This window comes from Dunckerocampus dactyliophorus, chromosome 13 (genome assembly GCF_027744805.1).
Source record: "Dunckerocampus dactyliophorus isolate RoL2022-P2 chromosome 13, RoL_Ddac_1.1, whole genome shotgun sequence".
NCBI lineage: Eukaryota > Metazoa > Chordata > Actinopteri > Syngnathiformes > Syngnathidae > Dunckerocampus > Dunckerocampus dactyliophorus.
Genome location: NC_072831.1, coordinates 1,000,955 through 1,020,379, shown reverse-complemented (window position 1 = coordinate 1,020,379; position 19,425 = coordinate 1,000,955). Strand labels below are relative to the sequence as shown.

The 19,425-nt window shown below is 42.2% G+C and overlaps 2 protein-coding genes across 4 annotated transcripts in view; one reads left to right on the top strand and one right to left on the bottom strand.

The window, feature by feature from the left end:
* The window catches only part of LOC129192112 (gap junction alpha-10 protein-like), a 28,264-nt gene extending 15,923 nt beyond the window's left edge, over window positions 1–12,341 (top strand). Inside the window, exons 3-4 of one of the 2 annotated variants that reach the window (XR_008573354.1) lie at window positions 1,754–1,881; window positions 10,589–12,341. Coding sequence is in view for 1 of the 2 variants with exons in the window: in XM_054795693.1 (XP_054651668.1) it covers window positions 1,754–1,792 (39 nt within the window). In the remaining variant the exon portion in view is untranslated. Of the gene's footprint in view, window positions 1–1,753; window positions 3,458–10,588 lie in introns of those variants that run through there. The other variant, XM_054795693.1, reaches the window with a different exon arrangement.
* Window positions 2,057–19,425, bottom strand: part of LOC129192110 (transcription regulator protein BACH2-like) — a 56,985-nt gene continuing 39,616 nt past the window's right edge. The window contains exons 3-5 of one of the 2 annotated variants that reach the window (XM_054795691.1): window positions 16,414–17,724; window positions 10,565–10,771; window positions 2,057–8,387 (exon numbers count right to left, since the gene is read on the bottom strand). In XM_054795691.1, coding sequence (XP_054651666.1) covers window positions 7,992–8,387; window positions 10,565–10,771; window positions 16,414–17,724 — 1,914 coding nt within the window. In that variant the 3' untranslated portion in view covers window positions 2,057–7,991. The remainder of the gene's footprint in view (window positions 8,388–10,564; window positions 10,772–16,413; window positions 17,725–19,425) is intronic. The other variant, XM_054795692.1, reaches the window with a different exon arrangement.

The following is a 19,425-nucleotide window of genomic DNA, read 5'->3' as shown; positions in this document are numbered from 1 at the left end:
ACCTTAAAAACAACAGCTGCTCTCCTACACCCTTACCTTACCTCCTTTTCTCCTCTCCTAACCCCTTACCTTACCTCCTTGTCTCCTCTCCTACCCCCTTACCTTACCTCCTTGTCTCCTCTCCTACCCCCTTACCTTACCTCCTTTTCTCCTCTCCTAACCCCTTACCTTACCTCCTTGTCTCCTCTCCTACCCCCTTACCTTACCTCCTTGTCTCCTCTCCTACCCCCTTACCTTACCTCCTGTTCTCCTCTCCTACCGCCTTACCTTACCTCCTTGTCTCCTCTCCTAACCCCTTACCTTACCTCCTTGTCTCCTCTCCTACCTCCTTACCTTACCTCCTTGTCTTCTTTCCTACCCATTTACCTTGCCTCCTCTTCTACCTCCTTATCATACATCTTTGTCTCCTTTCCTACACCCTTACCATACCCCCTTGTCTTCTCTCCTACCACCTTACCATACATCCTTGTCTCCTCTCCTATCTCCTTTACATATGTCCTTGTTTCCTCTCCTACCTCCTTACCATACATCCTTGTCTCCTCTCCTAAGTGTCTCCTCTCCTACTGCCATATCATACCTCCTTGTCTACTCTCCTCATTTTAAATATTTATTTTGAAAATGTAGTACATTTCAGGAGATGATCTGTAAATGATGGTAATGACGTGTAAATAACGTGTGAATCACGTGTAAATGATGGTAATGACGTGTAAATAACGTGTGAATCACGTGTAAATGATAGTAATGACGTGTAAATAACGTGTGAATCACGTGTAAATGATGGTAATGACGTGTAAATAACGTGTGAATCACGTGTAAATGATGGTAATGACGTGTAAATAACGTGTGAATCACGTGTAAATGATAGTAATGACGTGTAAATAACGTGTGAATCACGTGTAAATGATAGTAATGACGTGTAAATAACGTGTGAATCACGTGTAAATGATGGTAATGACGTGTAAATAACGTGTGAATCACGTGTAAATGATGCTAATGATGTGTAAATAACGTGTGAATCACGTGTAAATGATGGTAATGACGTGTAAATAACGTGTGAATCACGTGTAAATGATGCTAATGATGTGTAAATAACGTGTGAATCACGTGTAAATGATGGTAATGACGTGTAAATAACGTGTGAATCACGTGTAAATGATGGTAATGACGTGTAAATAACGTGTGAATCACGTGTAAATGATGGTAATGACGTGTAAATAACGTGTGAATCACGTGTAAATGATAGTAATGACGTGTAAATAACGTGTGAATCACGTGTAAATGATGGTAATGACGTGTAAATAACGTGTGAATCACGTGTAAATGATGGTAATGACGTGTAAATAACGTGTGAATCACGTGTAAATGATAGTAATGACGTGTAAGTCATGTGTGAGTAATAGCTGATAAAGTGGATGTTTTATTGATGTGACGTGACGTGTATGTAAATAAGTATGTAGTGTAAATAAGTCTTTTTGCAGCATTTAGGATGTAAATGCTGGAAGTATGAATGACTTGTTGTGCTAAGTACGTACAGTAAAAATATTTATATTAACATGGCATTGAAAAAAATCCAACATAACCACATGAAATGAAATGGAATATTACTGTGAGTAGCATAGAAATGCTTCTACTGTAAAGCTAATAAAAAGGACTTAGTAAGTTGAGCTAATTGCTGATGAAACGTAATCACTTGACATGCAATTTTATTCTGCAATAACCGAGACACACGTGTGCTCTTTGTGTCCTTGTTAAGAGTGTGTTTCTGGATATTTCATCCATCATGAAGAAGTGAGGAAAGAAACGCTATCAACAACAACAACAACGGTGACGGTGATGATGATGATGATGATGTAGCCATCATGTCACACGGGGATGAAACAGGTGACAAAACTCAAAGACCAGACAGACACTCACACGTTGGATAAGAAGCACCTTACACCTCCTCTTTGTTGGTACTCTTCTTTTTGGGGGGGGGGTGTTCATTGTAGGCACGTTTTGAAGGATACATTAGCATATTTTTATGAGGTGTGGCGTGTGCATTACGAAGCATATTTTCCAAGTGGGATTTGATGAGAAAGTGACACTTGATGTACGTGAGTGAAATAAATGCTTCTGAATAAACAGCAAAGGCTGTTATCAAAAGTCAGCCCAATTCTCATGCTCTTTCTTTTATTTCTCAACAGAAAAAGAAACCTGTTTTCATTATCAAAGAAAGAAAAGGTGACATGTTGTCCAACAACATTTACAAAAATATCTCAACTAAAGATGTCATTTGGAGCTTACAAAAGCCAAAGCCTAATGCTGCGTCTGCATATAACAGTCATGTTGTAGGTAGTCAAAAACAAGGACAGAAATCTACAAACACAATATTATTAGCCCAGTAAGAAGTTGAAAACATCACAAAAGTACACGTTTATCATACACTTGTTAGCCATATGGAGAGGTATGCTGAATGCTGCAGGTAGATACGTTTGACGTCAGTTCAACCAGGTTGACAGATCCTAAATCCCAATCCCAGATTCTTTGTAAACAAATCACTTTAATTAGTACTAACTAACCCTAACCCATAAGTACTTTGTTTTGTCTCTAGAAGGCATTGCAAATGTTACTTTCCTGTGAATAATTGGATGTGTCATTGATATCATATTGATACCGCACACCACAGCAGATATAACCTGCTCCAATGTGTCACAAATTATTACAATTGCCAGCCATTAATTATTCTCACACTCAGAAGTGTAAATATTACTCACTGTAATCTGCCTTTTTTTCATATCAACTTGCTGAAAATCATCAACAGTCATCGGGTCAAAAGTACTGTATATCGAGTGTGGCGAACAGTGTCGATGATAAATCCGCCGCTCTTCATTGTCATGTTACAACAAATACAAACATAGTCACACCATGGCATTGTCCATGTGCAGAAAAAGTGCAAGATTATTATTTTCAGAGGAATTGTCAAGTATTTGAAGTGACTGTTAATTTCAGTACAGTTGTCGTACATACGGAGAAACAAAAGAGTCAGCTTAAAAGCTCCCTGACATCATTCATCAACTTTGCTTAAATATGTTATATATTGTTTGCAATTATGTTCTACATTGTCCTATTTTTGAAAGCCAATGGTAAACTTGCTTTAAGACAACAATGGACAAATGAGAGACAGATGGACGCCCACCCGGAGTTCTGTTCCTTGCAGTGATCATTTCACTGATGACTGCTATGAAGGCGCACCTTGGCTTGAAAGTACGCTATAAACGCATTTGGAAAAAGGATGCTATTCCACCGGTACACGGGGAAAAAAGACAAGAGGAACGACGTCATAGTTGCCACAGAACCGAGTAAGTCATGTCTTGTTTACTTAATGTCTTCTAAACACTATTCCATGATAGCGACAAGGCTGTAAAGCACTATACGTCTTATATAAACATCTTTTCACAGACATACGTATGTTTACTGTGTGGGGTGGTGGCGACATCAAAGAAATATAACATAAATCTGGCTATAAAGACCCCTTTATGCTCATTAAGAAGCCGATTTAAAAGGATAATTGAAGGATAAGCAACTCCAGGGTCATTTACACTTACCATTCTGTGTTTTGGAGGCCACTAATCTTCATCTCCATCTCTTAAGGCTTAGGTCCATGTTCTAAAATGTCTCCATTTCATCTCCAAATGTTCTTTTCTCCTCCAAAACTATTGACACATGGCTGAAATCTTGGCTATAATCACTGTAAACATCCTCTGTCTCGCACACCGCCACATTTGCTTACCTGAGTGATGGTACTCCGATGACCTCACTTCTGGAAACAGCAAGAGCTCGCTCATCAACTATCAATGTAATTTTGGCTAATTTACCGTTGGCGTTCAAAAATGTAACAATATAGAAAATAATTACCAACAATATATAACCTATTCAAGCAAAGTTGATGAATGATGTCAGGGAGCCTTGAAATAAATAACAGCATAAATGAACATCATCGTGTGAACCTTTTCACTGAAACAATTGGAATCGTCATGTAAAGCTGACTGGATGATTTATTTCCGATTGAAGCATTTTGTTCTCCACATTTACACAAGGGAAGATTTTAGAATATTGGAGTCTCTGCTGGCCTCTGATGGGACTTTCATGAAAGCATTAATGTGAAATCAAGTCTAACCTTGGTTCGCTTGGAACGTCAGGCAAGAAGGCAAGAAAATGTAGCTGCACTGTTTTTCTTACAAATTCATCAACATTAAGATAAGTTGTTAAAAAAAACAACAACTCAAAACCCTCATTCCAGGGTCGTATCTTTGCACAAGGAAAAAATGACACACAATACAGTCCAAATGTAAACATGCTCACTCATCTTAAGGAAAAGAGAAGTACACGTGTGACCAGTAAATAAAGATTTGAAAATCATGAAACTGTCAACCACAACAAGTCAGAATGGGCGGCGACCATCCACTTTCACCGACCCCCAAATACGTAAAGCAAAGTATAAGGTACAAAGCTGCTCTGTATCCTATGTAAAAAAAGAAGGAAATATTCCAAGATTTACATGTGTATGTCCTCCGTGTTGCCGTTATCTACAGGAAGCTGAAGCGCTGCCGTCATAACGCCGTCTGCCCCTCGCCCCTGGCAAGTGCCTCAAAAATGGACTTTTCAAACTCAATAATGCACCAGTGTGATTGTTTTTAGCTTTCTCCTCCGCTTTCCTCCATGGATGTTTCTGCTTTGTCCAAGTACACAAGTTGGATGAAATGGTGAAGTGTCGTACAAAGAGGCGACAGGAGCACTTTTGACTCGTGGAAGCTGATGCTTTGAGAACCAAACATCCATTTCCAAAGGGTGCCGTCATGTTTGACAGGAAATATGACAGTGATTTCAAAACAAAGTACAAATACAAGTTTTTGTGCTGCTGTGTACAAAAGTCACAGCGTGGGTTCTTTTGTGCACATTTCAAATCCAAAACCGTCATTCCAAGAGATATTTGAAGCGATACTACTCCAATTCCAGTGCTAACACCTTTGCTCGTGTAAAAAGCTGATATCTAATATTTTGCCTAATATTTTGGAGGAAACGTAATTAATATCAACTATTACCTGTCACACATTGGATTGCTTTGTGCAGTTGTAATCACGTTGTAGGAACTGAGTGGAAATGAAATTCAAACACTTTCAAAGACACGCTTTAGTCAATCTTTCATCTGTTTGAGACTCCACAGTCCAAAAAAGGTGCACTCTTTTGGGAATGTTGCCAATCTTCCACAATCCTTATGTGAGGCATGAACACACTCGCATTTCACTTTTCTGTGTGTTCTAGAGACGTAAAAACAGATCAAAAAAGAGGCAGCTAATTAATGCACGGAATGGGACACACCTGCAAACCCCCCCCAACAAGGTTTTATGGTTTTCTATCCATACTGTGAGCATGAAGTAACAGGTTCATTCATGCTAGCATGGAATACTTACACTATTTTGTCATATTTCTACTATAAAGTCTGCTAATGGGAAACACCTATTTCGACTATAAAGCCCTCTAAAAAAACTCTAACTAGGTTTTATGGTTTTCTATCCATGCTGTGAGCATTCATGCTAACATGTCATATTGACAGTATTTTGTCCCTTTTTGGTCGTAATGGGACACACCTATTTCTACTATAAGTCCTGACAATGGGATACACATATTTCGACTATAAAGCCCTCTAAAAAAAGCTGCAACAAGGTTTCATGATTTTCTATCCACGCTGTGGGCGCGTAGTAACAGGTACATTCATGAATACATGCAATACTTTATAGTATTTTGCCCTATTTGGTTGTAATGGGATACACATATTTCGACAATAAAGCCCTCTAAAAAAAGCTGCAACAAGGTTTTAAGGTTTTCGATCCATACTGTGAGCATGTAGTAACAGGTTCATTCATAACATGGAATACTTACACTATTTTGCTGCTTTATTTTGGTAATTTAGATAGCAACAATGTGGCTGTAGCTTGGTTAATATGCAGCTCACATTATGGAAATGAAGCCTTGTTGGAGCTTTTTGGAGTTTTTTTTGTGGCAGAATAAGTGCGTCCCATTACAAGCATTCTTAGCTGCCTCTTTTGAGCAGTTTTTATATCTTTAGAATGCGCGGAAAAGACAAAGACATGTGTTCCAGTCTCACAAAAGGACACTTTACCTTTAAGACTTGATTTAAGTGCCAGCATTGTGCATTTGCTCATATCCTCATAATATTCATAATCAGTGCCAGCTGTCACCTCTTGGAGGCGCTGCTTCACCTGTGATCAAAGTCTTCAAATATGAACAAACATGTTGGAACATGTAGAAACATGTCAACACATGTCAAAACATGTACATACTAGTAGAAGGATGTTAAAACATGTTGAAAAACATGTAAACAAACATGTAAATACATGTCACATGTCATGTGACAAAACATAAGAGATGTAGAAACATAAAACATAGAAAGATGTCAAAACATGAAGAAAGGTATCCAACCATGTAAAAAACACGTCAATACATGCCAAAACATGTAGAAAGATGTTAAAACATGTTGAAAAACATGTAACAAACATGTAAATACATGTCACAATGTGACAAAACATGTAGAAACTTGAAACACAGAAACATGTCAGACCATGTAAAAGCATGTAAATACATGTCACAATGTGGCGCGTGGAACATGTAAAAACAACGTAGAAACATCCGAGTAGAGTGAAACATAAAGTTTGCATAACGAGAGTCGATCCCATCCAGAGGACATTTCTACGTTTGGTGAATAATTCGGTGATGCTTTCGGGAAATAAACTTCCTTTCTTTCTTTGGGAGAAGAAATCTGGAAACAGAGGGGTCATGCATCTCCACGTACCCTCTTGTTTTAGCTGCAAATGGTGATGGAGAACTACGGTCTGCTCATCCTTTGCAGTACAAATATACAGATATGATAGACATTCGCCATCGTGGCACAAAGCCCAAACAATGTTTCAAAGAAATATTGTGTACTTCATAAGATTAGGAGCATTGATGAAACATAACCCCAGCCATCATTTGATTGACACATCCTCATACTGAATACCAGCTAAAAATCCAGTTGCCCTTTTTCCTGAGCAGATGCAACAAGTGGATCAGATTGACTTGATTTTTCTCTAACAGTAACTTTTCATGAGGGTCCAAGCGCCAGTGATAATAACTGCTATGTTATTATTATTATTAGAACTCTTACTATCCAAATTGAATTGCATTTTTGAGGGCCTTAACAAAACTCACCGAAATGTGCAAGCGCGTCAAGCCCGGTGAAAAATGTGATATTTCAGGGGTCCCGAACAAAAAAATCCCCAAATTCACTCGGTAGCCCCACTTAAATTCAGAACAAATGGGCCCCTGCCACCAGTTTCATGGATTGTCATGACATTTGGTGGAGATGTCAATCACGCCAGGACGCACAAAATAATCTCAAGAAGCCACATTCGCAAATAAACGGGAAGTCGGCTATTTCGGTCGAAAACCAGGGGTTGCATTTCGACAAAGTAGTTTGACTTGTTTTGAGTGTAGAGCATTTAGGCTACGTTTGGTGGAAGGTAAACAAAGCAGAACCCAAACAAACATATCAAGGTCTGCGCGTCAATGTTGTGGGAGGTGTTAAGACGTGTGTCTGCTAGCTTATAGGCTGCTAGCCACGTGTCACTCACTCGCTCACTCAGCCCTCTCTTGCTGTCCACATGATTTCCCACCAAGAAACAAATGGAAGTTATTTCCCCAAACGACAAGCAGATAAAGACCACAAGCGTAGTCTAGTGACAAGCATGAAGATGTTGGAAAGGACTTGGGTGAACATTCTGATAAATTCCTGAGTTTGACCTCCTGTGCTGCACGTAGGAGGGAGGGAAGCTGACAGGAAGAAAAAGTCAGGATGACACAAAGCTGCCAGTCCAGGAAATACCTGTGGAACAGTATTGCTGAGAGGACAAATCATCTTGAAATATTCCTGTCCAGTATTTGACAGAAGGACATTATGTCCCGTCGTGTCTCTTCTGTTCCGCCGTTGTACATTTCTCAATCATTTCCTGACAGAAATCCACCGTGACTGACGAGCTGAACACTTCCTGCGTCGACTCAAACAGCGGGGGTCCGTCGGCCCGAGCGGACAGCTCCGCCCCAGCCGGCCCGATCTCCACGTCCCCTGATAAACACGCGGCTTTGTTTCCTTGAGGCGCCTCGAGCCGGAACGCCGGCGACGGTGACGGCGGCTCGGGCGCGAGGCGGACGGCGGCGGATACGGAAGGCGAATGGCCGCCCTGCACGTCTCTGCACACTTGCTGGGAGAGGAAGGAGAGGTTGTGCCACAGCTCAGACATGCACGCCTTCAGCTGATTGCGCTCACTCAGCAGCTTCTCTTTCTCACACACCTGGCAAAACCAACACATTCAAGCACATACGTGAAGAAGCCACAACGCCGTTCCAGTACTTTCAGTGATTACTTCTAGGTTTGTCTTTCTTTTCAAGGACGGCCTGGCCAAGAGGACGTAACAACAAATAACAAATGATTGCTTTAAATGATGTTGTCAACATTATTTTCAGAGCTTTTTTATGAATATAACGATAACACCTGGCATAATAATGCCAGTACACCCTATTAAAAGCAATAAACTTTCATTTTTAAAACCTCTTTTTAACATTGGAAGTTCGCAACAAAGTATTAGGGCCACATCAAAATAAAAAACCTGACATTTTCAGAATAAAGTTGTAAAGTGACGACAAAGAAGTCGGAAATGTCCAAGAATAAAGTCATATATGTACAAGAAAAAAGTTGCCAATTGACATGAAAAAAGCAGTACATTTCCGAGAATAAAGTCGTACATTTCCGAGAATAAAGTCGTACATTTCCGAGAATAAAGTCGTACATTTACAAGAAAAAAGTCGTAAATTTACAAGAAGAAAAAAGTCGGAAAGTTCCGAGAGAAAAAAGTCGTACATTTACGGAAAAAAAAAGTTGGAACATTGCCAGAATAAAGTCGTGAATTCACGAGAATGAAGTAGTGAATTTACGAATATAAAGTTGTAAATTGACGAGAAAAAAGTTGCAACATTCAGATAATAGAGTTGAAAATGCACAACTTTTTTTCTCGTCAATTTTTAACTTTTTTCTTGCAAATTTACGACTTTTGTAAAACTTTTTTTGGCTTTTTTGTTCCGACTGTACAATACAATGGAGTATTAAAATAACCAGAGATTTATATTACGAGAATAAAGTAGTACATTTCTGAGAATAAAGTTGTAAATTTACAAGAAAAAAGTTGTAAAGTTCCCACTTTGTTCTCGTAAATTTACGACTTTTGTTACAACTGTACCACGGAGTATCAACATAACCAACGAATCGGCTCCGAGAGCCGGCTCTTTCACAGGAACGACAGGAGCGAGCTCACATCGCTGGGGGCCGATTAGTTGTGTCCTCGCCTTTTTTTCCTGTTAGAGGCGCCTCTGCGTCCACACTGAGCAGGGGCAGGGGCGGGGTTGAACACACGGAGCGCAACAAAGCAGCACACCAACAGAATGCCCATTTTGGAATGCCAATCTTCACTAAAGCGTCTGTGTAGGCTCTCAGTCGTACAGGAGGGAAAGGCTTCTTGAGACGTCATCTGTACTTCTGTGAAGAAGGTGTCGGATGTTTCGCTCCTCATCCAAAGAGCTTCATCAGCGAACGACACCTTCTTCACAGAAGTACAGATGACGTCCCAAGAAGCCTTTCCCTCAATCTTCAGTAAAGAAACAACTGCTAGCTGGATGCTGATTTTTCTTTGTGTTTTGCACTTTTTTATTGTTGTTTTGTTGTTGTTGTGTGGTGTTTTGTTGATTGTAAATAGTTAGTCATTTGCATGCAGAGATTTGACCTTGTCTTTTGAGATGGGTCTTTGTTTTTGTATTTTATATTCTAATATATTTTTGTAGCTGTTGATTTAATGTAAATAATAAACATCTGACATCGGGTATTTTTATTACCGTACCTCCACCAAGAGCAGAAGTTATGTTTTTGCCAGCGTTTATTTGTTTGTCTGCTTGTTTGTGTTCAAAATAACTTGAATAGTTCCGAATGGATTTGGATGAAATTTTCAGGAAGGGTGGGAAATGGGATATGGAAGAAGTGATTCAAGTTTGGGGGTGATCTGGATCACCGTGTGGATCCAGGAATTTTTTAAAGTTTCTTTAACATTGCGAGATAGGACCATTTTCGGCATTTGTGCATATACAGTAACTCCACAAAAAAAATGGTCAGAGCACGTGGAAAAAGTTTCCAACAGGTTGCACGAAATATCGAGGACTGATCCAAAAAATGTAGGATTATTATTTTGGTGTGCATCCCAACATGGGGGGAACTATGGTGCTTGGTGGAGATCTGCGCTCTCAGAGTGCTTTTCTAGTTACGTAAACGAGCAATTTATTTTACACAATATACACATAATTTGGTAATAAATTAATTTAAGACAACGAAAGAATGTGAGGAGCCAAAAGAGCCGGCTCTCTTTAGTGAGCCGAGCCAAAAGAGCCGGCTCTCTAAAAAGAGCCATGATTACTTTCTTGATCGTACCAGCTTGCGGATCTCACTCTCCAGGTTCTGGATGCAGTCCAGCTTCCTCTTGCGGCAGCGCTGGGCAGCGATGCGGTTTTTACTGCGGCGGCGGATGTCATGAATGAACTCCAGCTGCTCTGAGGTCAACTTGTGCATTTTGACGAGGATCTGGAAGTCGTTGCGTGGCAAGTTGGTGACCTGGTCCACGGGGAAAGGGAGCTTGACCTGAACGCAAACAAGTTCATGTTGTTTGTGTGCTCACTTCTTGTGAAATATCAAAGAATAAACAACAGATACATTTCTTACTCCTGTTTGTGTACTCTCAGTTTCTTCAGACTTTTATCAAAAATATTTCATCATGAATGCAGTAAACTGTGATTTGATCAGTGCAACTGTAAAAACAATAAATGAGCACCGACCAATTTTAAACCTGTAAATCATGTACATTTCATCAAATCGTGATCAATTATAATATATACATAAATACAGACTAGATAATAATCATTATACAGACTAAATGTAACAGATACAAAACAAACATGTATTATCATGTCTGAAATGTTTTTGTTTATGGGTTAATTTCTCCCAAATCCCGATTTTGTGATTTGTTTTGGTTTCTTCTTAAGCTATAATTTAACATTTGTAACTTTATTTTCGTATTTCCTTTGTCATGGTATGAGCTTTTATTTTGAAGGTTTAGGGGATGTCGTACTGTTGCTCACGTTGTCGGTCGGTCCATTTTTGTGCTGGCTGACAGGTACGTTGGAGTGGGAGCAACTAAGTTCTGTAATAACATTTCAGTGGTTAACATTTTTTATATTAACCAGATGGAACCCATGTTCTTACTTATTTATGTTTCTTCAATAATATGTGGTGTAGTGTGGTTTTGGTGATGTTTTTGACTGTGGGAGAGCAAGCTAACTATTTAGCTAGCAGCTACGTTTTTGTCTCCTATTGTATGGAATCACAGGAGTGCCAAAATTAAAAGGGAATAGTGTGAAAATACAAAGAGAATCAATAATAAAAAAACGTACAAATGTAGAAATACAAAGAGAATCAATAATAAAAAATATACAAATGTTGTCATATTTTTTTTCCATTTTGTCATTGTTTTTCCTGTTTTGTATTTGTCTTTTCCACTTGCGTTTTGTCATTGCATTTAGTAATGACAAAGACAAAAGAATGTTTTCTGTATTGTCTTTCTTTTTTCCATTTTGGCGTCGCTTTTCCTGTTTTGTCTTTGTCTTTTCCATTTGTTTTTTCATGTAGTAATGGCAAATTCTCTCCTATTGGGGCTGTGCTTGAGCGTGCTATCGTGCGTTGTGCTGAATGTGCCTTATTCCTGTACAGGTGTGTCCCATTACATCTGGCATTTCAGAAAAAGAACATCATAGCAACAGTAAACTATGGTGGTGGTAGTGTGATGGTCTGGGGCTGTTTTGCTGTGATAAATGGAAGCATGAATTCTGCTCAAGCTGAAAGCAACTTGGGTTCTGCAGCAGGACAATGATCCAAAACACACCAGCAAGTCCACCTCTGAATGGATGAAGACGTTGGAGTGGTCTAGTCCAAGTCCTGACCTGAATCCTATTGAGATGCTGTGTCATGACCTTCAAAAGGAAAAGCCTCCAATGTGGCTGAATGACAACAATTCTGAAAAGATGAGTGGGCCAAAATTCCTCCCCAGCGCTGGAAGAGACTCATTGCAAGTTATCACAAACGCTTGATTGCAGTTGTTGCTGCTAAGGGGGGCCCAAACAACTATATTACCTTTAGGGGGCAATCATTTTTTCACACAGGGACATGTAGGTTTGGATTTTTTTGTCCCTTAATAATAAAAAGTTTAATTTAAAAAATGCATTGTCTGTTGAGTTGTGTTGTCACTGACTAATGTTTACATTTGTTTGATGATCTGAAACATTTAAGTGTAACAAACATGCAAAAAAAGAAGAAATCAGGAAAGGGGGCATGGCTAAGATTCTACACAGACATTTCCACACCAAGCTCATCCAAACACAGCTTCTTGAGTTGTACGTCACACTTCCTGTCCATAGCATATCAACAATACACAACTAGGATTCATTCGATTTACAAAACAGTATTTACTCTTGCCAAAGCATATTGAGAAGATTAGCATCTGAGGAATGCCTTACCGCAGGCGTCACCCCATACCGGTGCATGAACGAGGGCCAGATCGACCGCGGAAAACTTTCAGGTATAATGATTCAAAAAACCAAATTTTGTTAATAACTACATCATCTTTTATGTAAATGCATTTCCATTTAGAAGAAAGGGACTTTATTTTATTTATTATTTTATTTTTAAAAATACTATGCCCCAGTCCACCGGAGATTTGTGGGAACACAAACTGGTCCACCCATAGGATCATCATCCTAACTGTTGCTATTACAATATTATATTATACATATAAGATTATGAAGGCAAGGTGACAGACAAGTTCCGCTTTGCTCTGTGGGACACTGAGATTCCATCCGTGTCTGAGAAGCCGGTGAAAAGTTTGGGGAAGCTCTTCACCAGCAATCTAAAGGACTCTGCAGCTCGCCAGTCAACCTCTGATGACCTCTGCCGTGGACAAGTCGGGACTCCCTGGAAAATTCAAGGCTTGGATTTACCAGCACGGAATTCTGCCCCATCTTCTCTGGCCTCTTCTGGTTTACGAATTCCCATTACCACCGTGGAGAGCTTCGAAAGGACGATCAACCACTTCCTCCGCAGGTGGCTAGGCTTCCCAAAGAGCCTCAGCAGCATAGCCTCCTATGGCCGGAACACCAAGCTACAGCTTCCGTTTAGCAGCCTTGTGGAGGAGTTCAAGGTCACCAGAGCCAGAGAGGTCCTGCTCTACCGAGACTCCTCTGACACTAAGGTCTCTTCAGCGGGAGTGGAGGTCCGAACAGGAAGGAAATGGCGTGCCCAGGAAGCGGTCACCCGAGCCGAGGTGAGGCTGCAGCACAACATCCTGGTGGGCACGGTGGCATCTGGGCGGGCTGGGTTCGGGAGCATTCCAACACCTTCCTATGCTAAAGCCAGGGGGAAGGAGAGGCGAGATCTCATTCAGGGGGAGGTGCGGGCAGAAGAAGAGGAAGTTCGCCTCAGCAGGATGGTGGGCATGGGCAAGCAGGGGGCCTGGACCAAGTGGGAACAGACTGCTGACCGGAAGATCCCTTGGGCAGATATGTTGGAAATCGGATCCATTCCGTATCAAGTTCTTGGTTCAGTCAGTTTATGACGCCCTCCCGAGCCCATCCAATCTCTTTATCTGGGGCCTGGCAGACACACCTACCTGTCAGCTCTGCAAGAAGAGGGGTTCGATGGAACACATTCCGAGCTGCTGCCCCAAGGCCTTGGCAGATGGACGATACCGCTGGCGCCATGACAAGGTCCTGCAAGCAGTGGCAGATACCATCTGCACCGCCATCAGCTCAAGCAAGGCACAAAATCCCACAAAGCACTCCATCGCTTTTGTTCGCGCTGGTGAGAAGCCTCAGCCCCGTCCAAGGGTGCAGGGAGGGCTTCTCTCTACAGCAAGAGACTGGCAGCTCGTGGTCGACCTAGGAAGGCAGCTGAAGTTCCCAGACATCATTACCCAGACCACACTCAGGCCAGACGTGGTCCTGATGTCCGGGGCTACCAAGCAGGTGGTGATCTTGGAGTTGACAGTCCCTTGGGAAGACAGGATGGAAGAGGCACAAGAGAGGAAGAGAGCCAAGTATGCATCTCTGGTGGAGGATTGTAGGAGGCAGGGATGGAAGGCCCGCTGCGAGCCAGCGGAAGTAGGCTGCAGGGGCTTTGCAGGGCAATCCCTATTTCGGGTCCTGGGTCTCTTTGGGATTTGTGGGCAGCAGAAAAAAAGGGCCATCAAAAACATCTTGGAAGCTGCTGAGAAAGCTTCCAGGTGTCTCTGGATTAAAAGGGGTGAGGAGTGGCGGAGTTTTGTTACCTAGACACAAGTCGGGGGCTGATCATCCCCGGCTGGGTCGCCTGGAAGAGGGTGTCTGGACCTAAGACCCGAAACACCTGATGACGCCAGGTCCGTTCACTGACGATGTGTCGAGGTTGCACCTCAAGGTGTATTATATCACAAGATTATGAATATTATAGCAGGCCACATCAGGCCGGCCAAGCATCTTTATCCGGGGCATAGGGCATTTTTAAATAGCTTTTTTTTTTACCTTTAACATGGAAACTGTAGCCGGCAACATGACTTGCAGCGCTATTGCGGCATGCTTGAGTCGCCAAAATAGTCAGATGCAATCTGTAGCTCGTACAAAAAAGCGATCCAAACAACACAACATACAAATAAATATCTACCCACAAAAGCCATGCCATAAAAAATCCATATATTCCATCTGCAAGGCATGCCGTGTAGCTTGTGGTACTCTTTCTGTCGCATTTTTGTTTGCTTGCAAAATATGTTGAGGAGGTCGTCAGACAAGTAAACAAGGAGAGGCTAACATACTCTTGCTAGCCAATGTTTTATTCTTCAAAACTTTATGTTGTTATGGCCGCTGGACTGCCCAGCATGCCTTGCGGGCATTTGCAAATAACAGTTTTAAGTTACATGTTATGTTATGCTTCATTGTTGTTACCCACATAGTAGTATTTGATTTGTGTGATCCATTTAACTTGCTGTGGATGTGCCGTGTTTTCGTTTCGTTGCACCATGAGCAGGTATGTTGTTCTGTTTGATGACCACCTACAGTTTATATACGTTTGCCCACCCCTGCTCTAACACGAAGCAAAGAGACTGGACTGAGAGGAGGGTTCACTCCCTCCATTCATTCATTCCGTAAGGCTCCCAGGTGTTGAGACAGATGCACATAGTAAATCCACTTGCCATCCAGCCTGTTTGGTAGATAGAGTTGAGGAAAACAAACACACATGCACATGTCAATATATCGAGGCCTGCAAAATGATCCAGTTAATTTCCATTTATCGTGCAGTTAAATTATATCGTGACAGGCCTATGCGATATTGTACGATATAACCCAGACAGTGTACAAGAACCGAGGCAATTCTGATAAAAATCTAGCCATCTTGTACCGCCTATCAGAGTTCGGGTCGCGGGGGCAGCAGCCTAAGCAGGGAAGCCCACTTCCCTCTCCCCGGCTACTTCATCCAGCTCCTCCTGGAGGATCCTGAGGCTTCCCAGGCCAGCTGAGAGACACAGTCTCTCCAACGTGTCCCCCAAGGCCTTCTACTGGTCAGACGTGCCCTGAACGAACACCTCCCCAGGGAGGCGTCCGGGAGGCATGTTGACCAGAGGCCAGACCCACTGGCTCATCTGGCTCCTCTCAATGCGGAGGAGCAGCACTTCTACTCCGAGTCTCTCCCGGATGACAGCGCTTCTCACCTTATCTCTAAGGGAGAGCCCAGCCACCCTACGGAGAAAACTAATTTCGGCTGCTTGTACCTGCCATCTTGTAACTACCCAAAGCTCAAGACCATAGGTGAGGGTAAAAACATAGATCTAACGCTAAATTGAGAGCTTTGCCTTCCGGCTCAGCACCCTCCTCACCACAACGGACCAAAGCATAGATCCAATCTGCCTGTCCATCTCACGTTCCATCCTTCCCTCACTCGTGAACAAGACCCCGAGGTACTTAAACTCCTTCACTTGGGGCAGGATCTCATCCTCGACCTGGAGATGGCACTCCACCCTTTCCCGGGTTAAAACCATGGACTCGAACTTGGAGGTGCTGATTTGGACAACAATGTTTGTCGAAAATGGGATGGTACAAAAACTGGGGCACTTGAAAAGCAAGGTTAGGGTTAGGGTTTAGAATTGACTGTACTATCTTTACCTAGTGGGCTTCATTTAAGAGTAGAGAATAAAGTATTACACAAACCTCAGGTCCAGAGACTCTGGTGAGACCACTTTCACTGTCTCCCTCTGAGAAAGACCCTGACTCATCGCTGGAGTTTTCACCACTGGCACCAAAACCTTGCTCACTTTTTATCTTGGCATAACCCTGAGAAAATACGAGTTCTCGACCATGGCCGTCCCTTTGCTCCACCATGCCAGCTAGGCATTGAGATAGTCCAGAGATGGATCCAGACTGTGGTGACAAGGACAAGTCAAACTGCTGCAGGCTGGACGAGGGGCTGCCACTTCCCCCATCCTCCGGGTATGAAAAGGAAGAATGGGAGCTGGAAGTCTGTGTTCGGGGCTCAGAGGGGGCAGGAGAATGCGTCGATGTCTTGATGGCACCACGACAGTTTGGAACGAGACATGCGTTGCCAGAAGAAGGCGTAGCTACTTGCAGCAAACCTGAGACCTTTTCATTCCCATAGTGGGCCAACATTTGCTGCTCGCTTGCTGCTGAAGAGAAAATGACACTGCGTCTGTCTATCTCCGTCTCATGTTTGGCCGAGGAGGCATTAGGTAACGGCCTTTCCATACTTCTGTCCACATCGGTCAGGGCTGCTGGTACGACATTTGCAATGCCGGCCTTGAGGTTTGCCACTGTTTCCCTTTTGTCCTTCTGTCTGTCTTTACCTACTTCCCTGTAGTGGTTGAGGGACAGTCTATTGGTGAGGAGCTGCTCAATGGTAGTGCTTGGCATGCTGCTAAAATCCAGCCCTCCTCTTTGGAGGTAGGAGCGCAGGCAGGAGGACGGTGAGCCCCTGCTTGGAGAATGCTCTACTGCTACCGGAACTCCTTCTAACTCTAATTCCATCTCTAGTACCTCTTCTGTACACAGTTCTGGGTTGTGTCTGTTCCCGTCGTCTCCTCCATCCTCAAACACGGGTTCCTCTTTGATCCTGGAGGGGCTAACAGGTGTTTGTGTAACAGCGCTTTTGGCTGAGGTATGGTCATCATCATGATGAATCTCACCATTGTGCTGATACTGATAGTTGCTATATTTAGGAAGATCTATGGGAAGTGGCTTGTTGGTTGCTACATGACTTTTCTGCTGCCTGCTGTCTGTAGAATCATCTGAGTATGATGCCTCATTGTTGGCTGTGAAATCATCCTGGTATTCCACCTTGCCGTTACTGCTCAGTTGGGCTTGAAGGAAGCGAAAACAAGAGTCCTCCAAGTTGTGAACACCCAGGAAGTCAGCACAAAGAATGACCTCATGGATGTTGTCTCGGCTTAAAACCAGCTTAGCTGTGTAGGCAAACTGGAGCAGGGGGGCAAAGCCCTTCGCAGTCACCTGTAGGGGAAGCAGATGAAGTAGATGTGACTCTGCATTAATGACCTTTCCAATCAAATAAAAGCAGAAACATCATGAGCAGACAAAATCATTTAATTCAAACCAATCGGTCACGGTGTTGGCCATGGGTATTAACTAATGAGAGGCTCGTACTACCATGTAATGGCCCAGATATGTCATATTGATTACATTTTTGTGAGTAACTGCTGTGGAGAGCCTTCAACCACATACACACATTTTATTTTGGAGCCCCAACACAATTGGCTAATAATGGTAAATTTAAAAAACAGCATTTGCTCGGACCCTAATAATCCACTTTGCTCTGTGAATGGGAGGTGATGTCATGATGATCCGAGCATCCAACAACACTCTAGCTCTGCTCAGCTCCTGGCTATGACATAACAGTGGTTATGCGGGTCCCCACATAGTCGCCATTCAACCATGCTAATAGTATGTGGGAATGCATAAAGTTGAGATTTGATGACCTTATTGAGTGCTAATGTGTGGAAGTCCAGGCTGGTACTGGTGGAGGGTGGCTCTGTATTCATTGAGTGCTTTTAATTTGATGTCATTCCTGTCTTAGTTTTACACAATACATCATAAATACAATCAATTAGATGGCTATAATGTATGCATGTTTTGCTGATGTGTTGTGAGAATCTTTTTTGGTGACTACCTAGCGTGCCGCTAATGCTATTTACATCCATTGTTGTCTTCGGCCATGGTCACATTGACACAAGCCCCCAAATAGCTGTCCTCGAATATGTCTTAACTCAAATTTTAGCCCACAGTTCTACGCAAAAAATCAGCTGAGAGTCGGCTCACTTTTAAAAAACACTGGTTAGTTGGGACACTCGTATGCCAAGGTACAAATGACAATTAAAAAATACCGGCAGTGCTCCAGTAACTTCTCGTTTCTCTCTGGAAGGCGACGCAGTCCGTGACAAGTGAAATCACACCAACAGTACTTGTAGATACAAATAACTTTGGTGTTGTTGCGCTTTGAAGCTAAATTTACCAATCAAAATACCCTTTTCTTTCTTTTCGCACTTGAGCGTGGTTGTGGCGCTAGCCTGACAGCCAAGCTAAAGGCTTGACCATGACCCAAATTATATCTGTTCTACTGATTGTTTCTATTGATGATTCATTAGCGGTGAGTAGCTACTGTATACGTTTGATCATTTACTGTAAAATGCATTTAGTAAGTGTGTGAGGCATATTTAGGCTTAAGCCTGGATTGTGCTACGTTTAGCTTGTCCTAATTGAAGAGAGAGGGGCTTCTGGAGGCAAATCTAATTTAATAATGTACCTAATCATATAACAGTCACTTTTATTGCAAATGTTGATCCAAAATTGAAGAATGTCAACGTCAAGCTTGTATGATATTGTTTTATTAGCTTGTTAGCTGAGTGAATAAATATTTATTACAAGTAGATTTTAGAATAACTGTTTACAATTATTAACTGCCTTCATATAAGTACAGTATAAATATACTGTAACTGTTTTATGATTAACTGAGTGAGTGATTACACGTAGTTTATAGAAATAATGCTTCACTAGATAATTAGCTGAGTAGACTAACAATTGTTTAAGTGTACATTGACCCACCATGGACGTACTCCTCCAGCTGTACACTCTGGTTCTCCCCACCTCCGTGGACGCATAGCGTATCCGACATTAATGCGCCTTGCGCGGCCACAG